The 14,423-nt window shown below is 34.7% G+C and overlaps 1 protein-coding gene across 2 annotated transcripts in view; it reads right to left on the reverse strand.

Annotated features, from left to right (window-relative positions):
- Positions 1-14,423, reverse strand: part of LOC102984452 (disintegrin and metalloproteinase domain-containing protein 5-like) — a 140,466-nt gene that overhangs the window by 80,077 nt on the left and 45,966 nt on the right. For both annotated transcript variants that reach the window (XM_028481541.2, XM_055081050.1), the window contains 2 exons: positions 6,306-6,442; positions 2,361-2,544 (listed from right to left, as the gene is read on the reverse strand). In XM_028481541.2, coding sequence (XP_028337342.2) covers positions 2,361-2,544; positions 6,306-6,442 — 321 coding nt within the window. The remainder of the gene's footprint in view (positions 1-2,360; positions 2,545-6,305; positions 6,443-14,423) is intronic.

Here is a 14,423-nt window from a genome sequence, read left to right on the forward strand (position 1 = left end):
TTTTTTCTTACTGGTATTTTTAATTCGTATTTTCAATGAACAGCTTCACCACAGGCAGCAATACTATACTTTAAAAAGGCTATTTATTTCATGTATTGACTCGTGTATTCATGTACTCAAAGTTTAAATATTCCTTTGTTAGCTTTTTTTCTTACTGTCTCTCTTAATCAAATGTTTGGTTATTCTAGTTTGGGTTTTTTTTTCTTTTTCAATACAATTCCATTTGTAAGCGCAGACTTTCTTAAGAATAGAATGCTCTGGCTATTTCAAAATGGTTCCTTTTCCCCTCCCTCTGCCAGAAGCATTAGACGTCTCTCCAGTATTCACTGTGACAACCAGTTCAATTTTCTGCAGGTAAAACTCATAAAAGTGTGGCGACCTTCCTATGATCGGGTTCCCCTGGAGTTTTAAACTATCAGAGTTCTACACACTGAGACTCCAGAAATTTGTCAATTCCAGTTCAGGTTTTCCTACCCAGATGCTGGTTCCCAAAAGGTTTTAGCTTGTGGGTTGCTACTCTAGTAAGTTGTGATTCTCTGCATTCACCTGTTGGTTTTTCCAATTTGTGGGGCAGTGGTTTGCTCTGTGACCTCACATCTCTGATGGATGCAAGAAGAGCTGTTTCTTTTCCAAGTTGGTTAGCTTTTTACTTGTAAGGACTAAGTAGTGACTTCTAAACTTCTCACATGTCAGACCAGAAACCATAATTCTTGTCTTTTGATGTATTTGAATAAAAGTCCTTTGAATTGGTTTTTGAATATATTTTTATATATATATGTATATATATACGTATATATATACATATACACATATGTATATATATACATATATATATATATATGTTTGAACATACATGAATTGTAAATATTTTCTCCCATTTCAAAGTCTATCATTTTATTTTTCTTAACAGAGCCTAAAAGAAAAAGTTTCTAAATTTGATTAAGTACAACTTACATATTTTTCTTTAAAACCTCATTCTTATTTGCCTTATCTAAGAAAGTTCTGCCTATCACAGAGTCAAAAAGACTGTCTCCTGTGTTTTATTCTAAAAGCTTTAGGATTTTCGCTTTTATATTTAGGTCTTTGATCCATTTCAAGTTCATTTTTGTGTATGGTGAGATGTCAAAGTTTTCTTTTTATGTACGTGGATATCTAGTTCATACAATACCTTTGTTGGAAAGGTTTTCTTCACCCACTGAACTGCCTTAACATCTCTGATTGGCAGAGAATCAACTGATCTTATAAATATTTTATATTTGGATTCTCTATACTGTTTCATTAGGGATATATTTATACTTCGGCCAATACCACATTATATTGATTATTTCAGCTTTAGAAAATTTTGAAATTTACAGAAAATTACTGTATGTGCTCCACCTTTGTTCTTTTTAATTGCTTTGTCTATTCTAGGTCCTTTGCATTCCCATATATATTATAGTATCAGCTTGTCAATTTCCACAGATGGTGGGGTTGGGATTGGGATTGTGTGGAGTGTTGATGTACAGCTGACATTTTAGCAATGTCGTGTCTTCCAATCCATGAAAGTGGGATATGTCTCCCTTTCGATCTTCTTTCATGTCTCTGAGCAATGTGAGTTTTCATTGTACAGGTCTTGCACGTATTCTGTTAAATTTATCTCTATTTCATGTTTTTGAAACAATGTATATGGAATTGTACATTTCAGTTCATTTTCCATTTGTTCATTGTTTATACATAGAAATCCATGGAATGTGGGTTCACATGCATTCATTAATTAGCTTTAGCAGACTTTGGGGGTAGATTTTTTAGGATTCTCCAATCACGTGGCCAAGCTGAATTTGATTAAAGGCAGTTTTAATCTTCCTTCCACTCATTGTGTGTTTCTTTTTCTTGCCTTACTGCAGTTTCATTGTGTGTTTCCTTGTGTTTCTTTATCTTCCCTTACTGCAATGGCAGGAGCATCCACTGCAGTGTTGAAGGGAAACATAACCTGTCAATATAAAACTTTTTTTCCGTATAACAGCAAACGATGCATTTTGCTATATAGTCTATAGTCTTTAGATGTTCTTGTCTTTTTGTTACTGCTTGTTGTTAAAGGCATATTTCTTCAACTCCTTATACACTCTTTGTGGTCACTAATTATAAGATTAGAGCTGATGCATACACTAAAGAATTTAGGAGGGCAATATTTGAAGACAAATATTAACTAAAGGATGTTTGCTCTCCACTTCAAAAAATGGCAAAATTAGGAAACTTAAAGGCTTCCATCTTCCCCAAAGTTATTTTTCAAAATTTTTCTTCTAAAAGACAAGGTCTTCTTTTCCACCACATACTCACATATACGGGAAATAAAAAATATTTTTGAAAAAATTTTCACTAACCTGTAAAGTGCCGCAATCACATTCTTCACCTGATTCCAACTTTGCATTGCCACATATCTTCCTCTGTTTGTAAACTGGCCCATCAGGAAGGATTTTATGAAGACATTCAAGGCCGGAATGTGCAGCAAAATATTTAAAGTCATCCAAGCTACAAGTGCTAAAATCCTTTATACCCCCAGATAGCCTAAAATATTTTAAAATGGGTATGACAAAAATTATTGCTGTATAACTCTACATTTCTCCTAATGTATGATGTTTTGAAGAGAGATTTAAAGAGCATTGTTCTCATGGATAACAATAAGCACACTTTTAAAAATATAAAAGTGTTTTAAAAATACTAACATTTTTAACACACTTTTTAAATTTCACCAAGAAAATTCTTGTAATGAAAAAAAATTCCAAAATCTTTTGCCATTCATCCTGTTTTAAAGAAGACCAATTATTTACCTATCCTAAAATCTTTATTAATTGTTTAAACATAGGAACTGTGTTACTCTTTATTTACCTTCTTAGTGCCAAACAACTGAATTTAAAATTTTTGGCCTCAGTATTTAATATACTTTTTATTTAATATCATTTTTGTATTTTTTCTGTAAATACCAACATGAACATGTCTGTATTATCTTTAAAAGTATATTTTAGATCTTTTGCTCTCTGTAATTAGGCATTTTTCAAACAAGAATCTGTTGTTTGACTTATACCATGGGAGGGACAAGAGGAATACCTGTCCTGACGGAGTGAGAAAGTTGTTAGTAGTTTGCTAATATATCAGCATCTAACTAAGACACTAGAAAGAATACAATTTAAGAGTAAAGACTATGCCCTAGACCAGTAGCTGACAAACTTTTCTGTGAGGCCACACAGTAAATATTATAGGCTTATATGCCATATGCTCTGTTGCAGCTACTCAACTCTGCCACTGTAGTGCAAAAGCAGCCATGAAGAACATGTAAAACAGTAAGCCTATAAAATTAATTTACAAAACAGGCAGGCAGCCAAATTTAGCCTATAGATCACTGTTGGCTGACCTCTGCCCTATACTAAAATCTACTCTGTATCAGTCCTAACAGAGCCTAAACTCAAGCCCTGACAACATCCCCAGAGGAAACCAAGTTTGGAAGTTCAGGCCTGCCATTTTAGAGGGGTTTGGAAATGCCTTGAGTTTTCTATAGACTCATGTTAACGAAGTATAAAACCAAGCACGTAAAATTTAAAATGATTACCCAATAATTGAATTGCCTGGTAGAAAAAGAACCAATGCTTTTCAGAGGAAGGTAATGAGAATCTAGGCTTTCTATTGTACTATCAACAATATCCAATATGCTACTACTACTAATAATCATACAAAGAAGTAAGAAAATGTAAACCATAGTCAATAAAAAAGCAGTCAATAGTAAGCAACACTGAGATGGCCCAGGTGTTAGATTTGGCACACAAATACTTGAAAGGAACCATTATAAATATATTCAATTAATTAAAGAAAAATGTTTAAATAATTCAGAGAAATTACAGCCTTTTAGAGTGAACACTCAAAAGAGAGTGCATACCATCCAATTTACATAATGTTCTAGAGCCAGTAAAACTAATTGTAGTGATAGAAATCAGATCAGCTGTTGACTGGGGCAGGGTGGAAGATAAAAAGGACAGCCAAGGATCACAAAAGAACTTTCTGTGGAAATGGAAATGTTGCATTGATTGACACTGCGATTCAGTAATTTGTATATATTTATCAAGAATCATAAACTCATACATTTAAAGTTTAAAGTGTATGAATTTTATTGTGGACAAATCATACCTCAAAAGTTGATTTTTTATAGTGTATACAAATATAACACTCAAAAAGATGATGAAAGAATATTCCTCTGAGAAACAATTTCACACAGAGAAGAAGTAATTTAGTTATTATCTATTTTGTGCCTTCACAGATATTTGGGATAACATAGATTCAGTCATCACAGGACAAAATGAAATAATAAGAATACTGAGCTAAAAAGTCATTATTGGAAACATTTACTGAGCACTCTTCTAGGCAACTGGTGTGTAGTGAAATGTAGACCAAGTGCCTGCTAGGGGCAGAAAGTATGAACATCAGGAAATAGGTATATGAAATACGTCAGATAGTTATTGGAATGATGAAGAAAAATAAAACAACACAATTTACTGGGAATAAAAGACACTTTTAGAAGGTAAGACATTTATTAAAAAAAAAAAACTATAGCTAAGATCGGGAACAAGGCAAGGCTACCCACTCTCACCAGATCGATTCACATTGGGCTGAATTTATTTCAAGTGCAATTAAGCAAGAAAAAGGAATTACACACAAATAGATGGAGAGGAAAACATAAAACTGTTCTTATTCATGGACAACAAGATCTTGTTTATAGAAAATCTTAAGTAATCAACAAAATCTGGAATTTCTGTTGAGTTTAGGAAGTTTGCAGCACACAAAGTCAATATACAAAAATTATATTTCTATGTACTAGCAATGAGCACTCTGAAAATGAAATTAAGAAAACAGTTCTTTTCAAAATAGCAAAAAAGAATAAAATGTTTAAGAATAAATATAACAAAACAAGTACAATACCTGTAAACTGTAAAATACCATACACTGCTGCGGAAAATTAAAGACCTAAATAAATGAGGACATATACCAGATTCAAGAATCAAAAGACTCAGTACTGTTAAGATGGTAACTCTCCCAAAACTGACTATTTATAATACCCAAGATATGGAAGCAACCCAAATGCCCATCCACAGACAAATGGATAAAAAAGATATGGTATGGAATATTACTCAGCCATAAAAATGAATGAAATTCTTCCATTTGCAGCAACAAGGATGGATCTAGAGACTATCATACTAAGTGAAGTAAGTCAAACAGAGAAAGACAAATACTGCATGGTATTTGTCATACTAAGTGAAGTAAGTCAAATAGAGAAAGACAAATACTGTATGGTATCGCTTATATGTGGTAACTAAAAAATAATACAAAAGAACACATATGCAAAACAGAAGTAGACTCACAGATATAGAAAACAAACAAGGGGTTACCAAAGGGGAGAGGGAGGAGGAGAGGAGCAAGTTAGGAGTAGGGCATTAAGAGATATAAACTACTATGTATAAAATAGATAAGCAACAAGGATACAGTATATATATAGCACAGAGGATTATAGCCATTATCTTGTAATAACTTAGAGTATAATCTGTAAATATACTGAATCACTATGCTGTATACCTGGAACTAACATAATGTTGTAAATAGACTATACTTCAATTTCTAAAACTCTCAACAGGAGTTTTCATGAAAATTGGAAATTTGATAATAAAATATATATGAAACTACAAAGGACCTAGAATAACCAAAACAATTTGGGAAAAGATGAAAAAACTTGGGGATTTTTACTACCTGATTTCAAAATTGTTTGTAAAGTAGGGGGAAAGTATTATCAATGATACTAAAATTTTAAAAAAGCCTTTTTCTTCAGTAGTCTCTCTCTCAGTGGGGCATAGTTTTCTTATTTGTGACTTGATGTCTTTCTAAATTAAAAAAAGGTAAATTTTTAACTTGAACTGTACTGTTCATCCTTATATTGTATAATGCCAGTATCAAGGCATTTAACTTTAAATAGAATCACTAAAATCACACAATTCATATGGCTTGTCCCCAGAGCGTACCTTCAATCTAGCCAGCAGAGAAAAATACAAGCCAGACTCTGGAAGGTAGGAAGGAGGAAGAGAATGTCCCCAGGCATGGAGAGGCCTGAGGGAGTGCTGGGTCTATTTTGGTGTGTGTTCCATTTGCACTTGAAAAGAATGCGTATCCTAGTGTAGGGTATAGTGTTCTATAATTGTCAATTAATTCAGTTTGGTTAATAGAAATATAAAGTCCCTAACCAAAAAAAATTTTAATGTATACTGTGTGTTTAATAAAGAAAATGATCTTACACAGCTTTTGGTGACATTGTGCAAACATCTCCTGAACAATGGCAGATCTCAGTATTATCATAACTCATTCCCATATTAAGGCCAAGCAACTGCACAATACTGAGAGCATATGATTCCAAGGATAAACCCTCTGAATACTAAATATAAGGAAAATAAAAGAAAAATAGTTAGCTAAGAATCCTATTCAGTTATAAAAAGTTACTCACTATAATCAAAAATTCGTACATAAAACTCATTTTTAAAATTCATTAATGCATCCAACATACTTATGTAGACACAATTGTACTAGAGTTATGTATTATTAAACACGGATGGATGAGTAACACTACAGTTTAATTTCAAGATACTACTACATAATGACAATACCAGCTATCTTAGCAAATCTAATAGAGTTTAAACACCACACTGTATTGCTTCTTTGAATTATTTTAAACAAGATGCTTTTAATCTTTTAATAATCAATCCTACATTCTCTTTGTAGTATACAGTCTCTAAAATGTGTCCCAATGATCCCTGCCTCCTGGTATTTATGATACTGTATATCCCCACTCCATTGAGTGTAGGCTGGACTTACTGACTTGCTTCTAATTAACTGAATATAGCAGAAGTGATGGGTCATCATTTCCAAGATAAGTTATTAAAAGACTGACTTCTTGGATTCTATGTCTCTCTCTCTCTCATTCACTCTGGGGGAAGGTAGCTACTATGTCATGAAGTAGGCCTGTGTAGAGGTCCTCATGAGTGAGCTTGGAAACTTTTTCTGAGGTCTTCCAATAGTCACATGACTGAGCTTGGAAGCAAATCCCCTCTGTGTTGAACCTTGAGATAATTACAGCCCTAGTTGACATCTTGTTTTCATCCACTAAGCTGCTCCTAGATTCCTGACCCACAGAACTGTGTTGTTTCCATGTGCTAAGGTTTGGTACAATCAGTTACATAGCAACAGATAACTAATACACCCTCAATAAGTATTGTTGTTTTCATTTGAAACATTTCTAGTATCTGCATAGATGTTTATAGCAGCTTTATTCATAACTGCCAAAACTTGCAAGCATCCATGATGTCCTTCAGCAAGGGAACAGATAAACTGTGGCATGTTTCAGACAATAGAATATTATTCAGCACTAAAAAGAAATGAGCTACAAGGTCATGAAAAGACACGGAGGAAATTTAAATGCACGTTACTAAGTGAGAGAAGCCAACCTGCAGAGACTATATACTATATGACTCCAACTATATGACATTCTGGAAAAAAAGTTAAGGAGACAAAAGATCCAGGGCTGCAGGTGGGGAGGGGAGAAATTAATTGGCAGAGAGCACAGAGGATTTTTAAGGCAGTGAAAACACTGTGTATGATACCATAATGATGGACACATATCATTATTTGACCAAATCCGTAGAAAGTACACCACCAAGATTGAACCGCAAATTATGAACTTTGGATGATTTTTAATGGGTCAATGTATGTTTATCAATTGCAATAAGTATACCCCTCTGGTGAGTGATGGTGATAATGAAGAAGGTTATGCATGTGTAGGGGCAAGGGATACATTGATAATCCATGCACCTTCCTCTCAATGGTGCTGTGAACCTAAAACTGCTCTAAAAATTTTTTTTTTTTTTTTTTTTTGCGTTACGCGGGCCTCTCACGGTTGTGGCCTCTCCCGTTGCGGAGCACAGGCTCCGGACGCGCAGGCTCAGCGGCCATGGCTCACGGGCCCAGCCGCTCCGCGGCATGTGGGATCTTCCCGGACCGGGGCACGAACCCGTGTCCCCTGCATCGGCAGGCGGACTCTCAACCACTGCGCCACCAGGGAAGCCCTAAAAATATTATTTTTTAAAAAGTTGTTGGTACTTGATGGACCAAGGCAAGACGGCATTGTGAGGGAGTAGCAAGTAAAGAACAGTTCAGAGGAGAAGAACTGACCCATGAAGATGTTTCTAAGTTTCCATCCCACATATTGCCCTGGGTGGCTTGTTGTTCAACCACAGCCACTAAGAGGTAGAAAACAACAATCAGCCAACGCATCAGACACTTCAGTCCACCTTCAGAGGGTAGAGAGTAATTCTGCTTACTGGAAAACTGCTTGAACTCAAGCAATCCCTCCTTCCTGCACCCCAGCTTTTGATGAAAAGCAGTTCTTAGGACCAAATAGAAAAGCCCTTGCCAGGACACACTTTATTCCCTTCATAGTTACAGACAATATTAATAGTAACCAAGGAACACATTTCATTTCTCAGAAGACACAATGCCACTCTATTGGAAAAGGCATTCAATATAACTTTCATTGTCCCCAATAGGTCCCAGATAGCTGGTTCAATTGAGAGACAAAATGGTTTCCTTAAATAATTCCTTTTCAACTCCAACAAATGGACCCCTAAATGGATGTCTATACTGGCCAAGCTATTAATGTCTCTTAATTCAAGGACCCTTGTCTGACACACACTTCACACAAACTTTAAAACATTTTTCCCTTTTCCTTCCCTATATTTAAAGGGGCTTATGTCTGGCCTCCATGTATATAAAGACTCACTGTATATGAGTCCCTTTAATTATGTCTCCCCTACTGTTGTAAATATTTTATCTTGCCCCATCCCATAAGGGTTGGAGACCAGATCCAGGTACATACCCTCCTGAGGTCTATTAACCATAGATGTCCTCCTGGTCCAGGCAGCTGCTAATTTGACATGAGAACCATTTGAGCCTAAACTTCCACCACCACAAAAACAAACAAATGAAAAACAAAAACAAAAACCTCTCAAGTGCAGCTGTACAACATTCTGTTGACTGTTCATCTCATTACCATTGGTCTGAGTGTTTTTATTGGTTTGCAATCTGGAGGCCCAAATCCTCCAAGTAAGCCATTATTTCAGCCAGACGTGGCAAATGCTGAGGCCCACAGCCACTGAGTTTGGATAATACAAACCTTACAACCGAAAGACTTCACCAGCTTGCCTGTCAACAACCAAACCAACAACTGAGGCAAAAGGCCCATACTGACTGGCCAAATTAGGCTGCCTGCCTACAGCATAATTATGGAGCCCTAAACATAGGTATAAATATTTTAAATGGCAAAAAACCTGACCTCCTATTAACCACATACACCAAAATCAGGTCATAAAAGTTAAAACCTATTTATAACAGAACTCTTCTCATCACCTAATAGGGCAAAACCTTAGACTGTTGGACACTTTTAGATCCAGCCACACCTAATTTGGGCTGTACCAGTCAGGCTCTGCACAGATGTCAATATCACTTCTGCTCGCTGTGTGCCCACAAGTCCCTTGAGTTAACATATTTATAAATCGAAGTCACAGGCCCAACATTGCCTTCAAATTACACAAGTACTTCAGCACCATTTTAATACCACAGAGCCACAAAAATAAAACCTGCATTCATTCAAGTGGGTATCAGCTTAAAAAGGATATCCTAGCACTACACCCCGAACAACATTGCCCTGGCCCAGGAACTCACTGCTAGAGATGTTATTACCTCAGATGACATCACTCCAGCTTAAGACCTGCCTGTTGGAGATGACTCTGCATCCTGCACGGAGACAACTTCCCCTCAGACACTAAAACTTCCACCCCAGGCAGGCTCATGGACTGCCTCTCCCAAGGCACAAATTGCACACAAGAAATGTACTGGTTTTCTTACTTTGATATTAGGGACTCTATTGTGTTTCCTGAGCAGCTGTCTGTGTAGCCCATGACAAGGGTATACTTTTTTGTTCTCTACCAAACTATATATCCCTACACTCCATGTCTATCTGTGCCATTCTAAAACCTGGTGGAGATTATTGCTTTCCCTAGGAGTCACCTGCCTTGTATCATGAACCCCTGGACCCTAGGGAGAGGACCACTCACTCCCCAGTGCCTTCTCCTACTACTCTCACCCTGCATCTCTGACCATGACCATAACCACCTCTTCCTTTTGGGTACATACAAATACCATCAATCTTTAAATATACTTTACCAAACTAATCAGCTGATACTCTCCAACAACATAAACTGCCTGACTTGCCACTTTTACCCAAAAATACACCAGGATATTATTGTCAAAAAACACACATATAGAATTTTTAACACAATTTACAACTGCACAAAGATGCTCTTAGAGACTCCAGAAATTTCAGATCTATTTCCTTGGCTAATGTTATACAAATGGGAAATTTAGTTATGAGCTGGTCTACAAGAATTCCTTATACGTCTACTTGTGTTTCTCCTTTTTACTCTCATAATAAAATGTTCTCTATGCTGTTTAGCTAAACTTATGCTCTACTCTCTAAAAGTCTCTTATTATGACAAAGATTTGACCATATTTCGAACCACAACAGGACTAACTTTATTAACATCACATTTTCTGTATTCCGATGCTTTCATATCTAAGGCCTTACCAACCTAGAGGACTGCCCTTCTTAGGGTTACCCAATTGCTTCAGATAGTAGACAACTCACCTTTCATATGCAAACCAATCAACCAGAACCCATATACTCTACCACCTGATAGTCTGATAAAGTCTGCTTTATCAGACTCACATACACCAGGCCACTATCTACCTGCCAAAATCACACCAGGGCTAGGTACCAGACAACTAAGGACAGCCTCTATGCATCATGGACTGCTGAAACTAGCCAACCCTAGACCTGCTTACCTTGCCTCTCCTGTTTCTTCCCAAAGAAACCACAATAGAGGCTCTTGTCCACATTTCCCCCCTGCTTCCTGACCAAACCTGGTGCTTCCTTATGTGGCCTCCACATGGCATGCCATATCTCTTATTTCTAGAGAACTGTGAGCATGATAAATTTCTTCCTGAATGACAGTCATTTTCATGTCTGCATGTGTTTCCATACCTGATGAAAACATATCCCAGGTAACCTTAAAAAAAACTTTCAATCTAGATTAGTTTCTCCTACTTTAGTTAAGTTAGTTTACTCTAGTCAATTCAAACTAGATTACAACAAAATTAGCTGTAAATGTATTGTAAACTCTAGGGTAACTGCTTAAAGATTTTTAATGTAATTGTTCTAGAAAGCAGAGAAAATGGAATAATATAAAATGTGCAATTAAAACCACAGAAGGCAGAAAAAAAAAGGAGAGGGGATTTTAAGAAGAAACAAGAAACAAGGATAATGAATAGAAAATAGACAAAATTCAACACCCATTTATGATTTTTAAAAACTCTCAGGTATGGAGGAAACATACATCAACATAATAAAGGCCATATATGACAAGCCCACAGCTAACATCACACTCAATGGTAAAAAGCAGAAAAGTTATTCCTCTAAGGTCAGGAATAAGACAAGAATCTGCCCTATCACCACTTTTATACAACTCCTAGACAGAGCAATTAGGCAAGAAAAAATAAATAAAAGAGATCTAAACTGGGAAAATAGAAGTAAAATTGTCACCATCGGCAGACAACATGATATTATACAGAGAAAAATTCTAAAACTACACACACACATACACACACACACAAAAAAACCTGTTATAACTAATATATGAATTCAGTAGAGTTTCTAGACCCACAATCAATACAAAGTCTGTTGTGTTTCTGTACATTAATAATGCACTATCAGTAAGAGAAATTAAGGAAGCACTCCCATGTACAATTGTATTAAAAAGAACAAAATATTGGGTATATGGGAAATCTCTGTACCTTCCCCTCAATTTTGCTATGAACTAAAAAGTGCTCTAAAACAATTAATTATTAATTAAAAAAAAAAGATTATTAGACAACGCTTTTGGAAAAATAATTTGTCACTGAAACAACAATGATATCTTGAAGTTAGCAGAGTCATTAATTTTCTCAAACTTTTATAAAACTTTGTAATTACCTGTAATCTATCAGGGAATAAATATTATAATAATAATGATAATAAGAGCAGAAAGTTTTCCACAACTGATGAAAAGTATCAATCCAAAGATTAAAGAACCTTCTAAAAATGTCCAATATGATAAATATAGAGAGATACCTATGTAATACACATTAAATTAAAAGTGCAGAAAATTAAAGCCAAAGAAAAATTTAAGAGCAATCACATAAATGAATAACAAAAGGTAACCAGAAAGATCACAGTTGTTTGGAAATTAAAAATATACTTGTAACTAACACAAGTGTCCAAGCAGTAATCAAAAGGGAAATAAGAAAATATTTTGAAATTGAAGATAATTCAAATATATATCAAACTTGTACATTGCAGATAAGTTGGGAATAGAGAAAAAACAGTCTTAATATAAATGTGTAAAAAAATAACTCCTTAAAATCAGTCAGCAAAGACCATCAGAAGAATTTGAAAACTAAAGACCAGCTGAAAAGAAGCAATGAATCAATAAAAACAGGGATTAATGAAATTATAGACAAATGTAAATTTGAGATGATCTACAAAGCAAAAGCTGGTTTTTTAAAGCCACTAATAAAATTGAAAATATCTAATGAGATTAGTCAAGAAAAACCAGAGAGCAAACACAAAAAGACAATGTCAAGAATGAAAAATATGAAATCAGCAAAGATCATGCAGACATTTAAGGTACTATTATATTGTAAACAATTTTATGATGTGTTTAAGATGGATATAACAACCTTTTACAGAAAATAAGAGAGAGGGATGATTCCTCTACTGCTTTACATGACTTCATATGAAAATTCAAAAAAACATTACAAGAAAAGAAAATTGCACATCAATCTTATTCATGAACATAAATATAAAATACTAAAAAAAAGTTACCAAAACAATCTGGGACATACAAAAAATGACAGTGAAACATGACCATACCAATTTTATCCCAGAAAAGAATTAACTTAAGAATCAAAAATTCACTATGCAATAATCCATATCAATGATTAGAGAGGTAAAATATGATCACCTCATTCATTATTATTGATAAAAATGAAAAGAAAAGCAGAAAACAGCTATTAAAATATTTGGCAGAAGAGGCAATGCCAAAAGAACTAATAAAGCTATGAAGGGGTTAAAATGTAATAGAGCATTCCATTATTAATTATTTAAGTTAAATAATTACAGTATAAATGAACATCATGAATCGAAATCTCAAAAACTCAGCATTCAAATAATTGAACAAGAAGACCTGACAATGGAAGTGACAAAATTCAGGAAATTATTGAAAAAAAAAATCTCAGAAACAAAGACTAACATACAAGATATTCAAGGGAGAAAAGATATAAACAAAAGTACAGTAAGCAAGAGAAAACAGAAAATAAAAGAGATAAGAATAGGAATCATAACTCATGAGCAAGGAACAATAGTAAAGAAAATATTAAATATAAAGACATGTGAAGACTATGCACAATCATATAGAATAATATGAAAGCATATTAAAACTATAATTTATATGTAAAAATTCTGATATAAGTGATACTCATATTGAAAGGGTCCACTGTGAATCTATGGAAATTAGCTCATAAGGAAGGATGCTAATTTTTAGCTTTGTAAATTTTAAAGATAAATAAAATAATCTGAGTGTCTAGGACAAACGTTCCAATCCATGAAAAGGAAAAGACCATCTTGACACTAGAGTTTTCAATAGCAGAATATGAACCACTGCAAGATAGAGAAAAATTTCAAAGACACTCAAGTACATAGGGTCAAAACATTTATAACCAGCAAGTTGTCCTGTAAGTAACAAGGCTAGAGAAAAATGATTTTAATCAATTAAGAATTCTTAGATTATTAGATCCATAACCTTTCCTGAATTATATATATATAATAATGAGGAACTTTATCAAACTAGAATATGACTGAGGAAACACAAGAAAGAAAAAGATGGCTGAATGGATACAAAAACAAGACCTGTATATATGCTGTCTACAAGAGACCCACTTCAGACCTAGGGACACATACAGACTGAAAGTGATGGGATGGAAAAAGATATTCCATGAAAATGGAAATCAAAACAAAGCTGGAGTAGCAATTCTCATATCAGACAAAATAGACTTTAAAACAAAGACTATTAAAAGAGACAAAGAAGGACACTACATAATGATCAAGGGATCAATCCAGGAAGAAGATATAACAATTGTAAATAATTATGCACACAACATAGGAGCACCTCAATACATAAAGCAAATGCTGACAGCCATAAAAGGGGAAATAA

This window comes from Physeter macrocephalus, chromosome 20 (assembly GCF_002837175.3).
Source record: "Physeter macrocephalus isolate SW-GA chromosome 20, ASM283717v5, whole genome shotgun sequence".
Classification (NCBI taxonomy): domain Eukaryota; kingdom Metazoa; phylum Chordata; class Mammalia; order Artiodactyla; family Physeteridae; genus Physeter; species Physeter macrocephalus.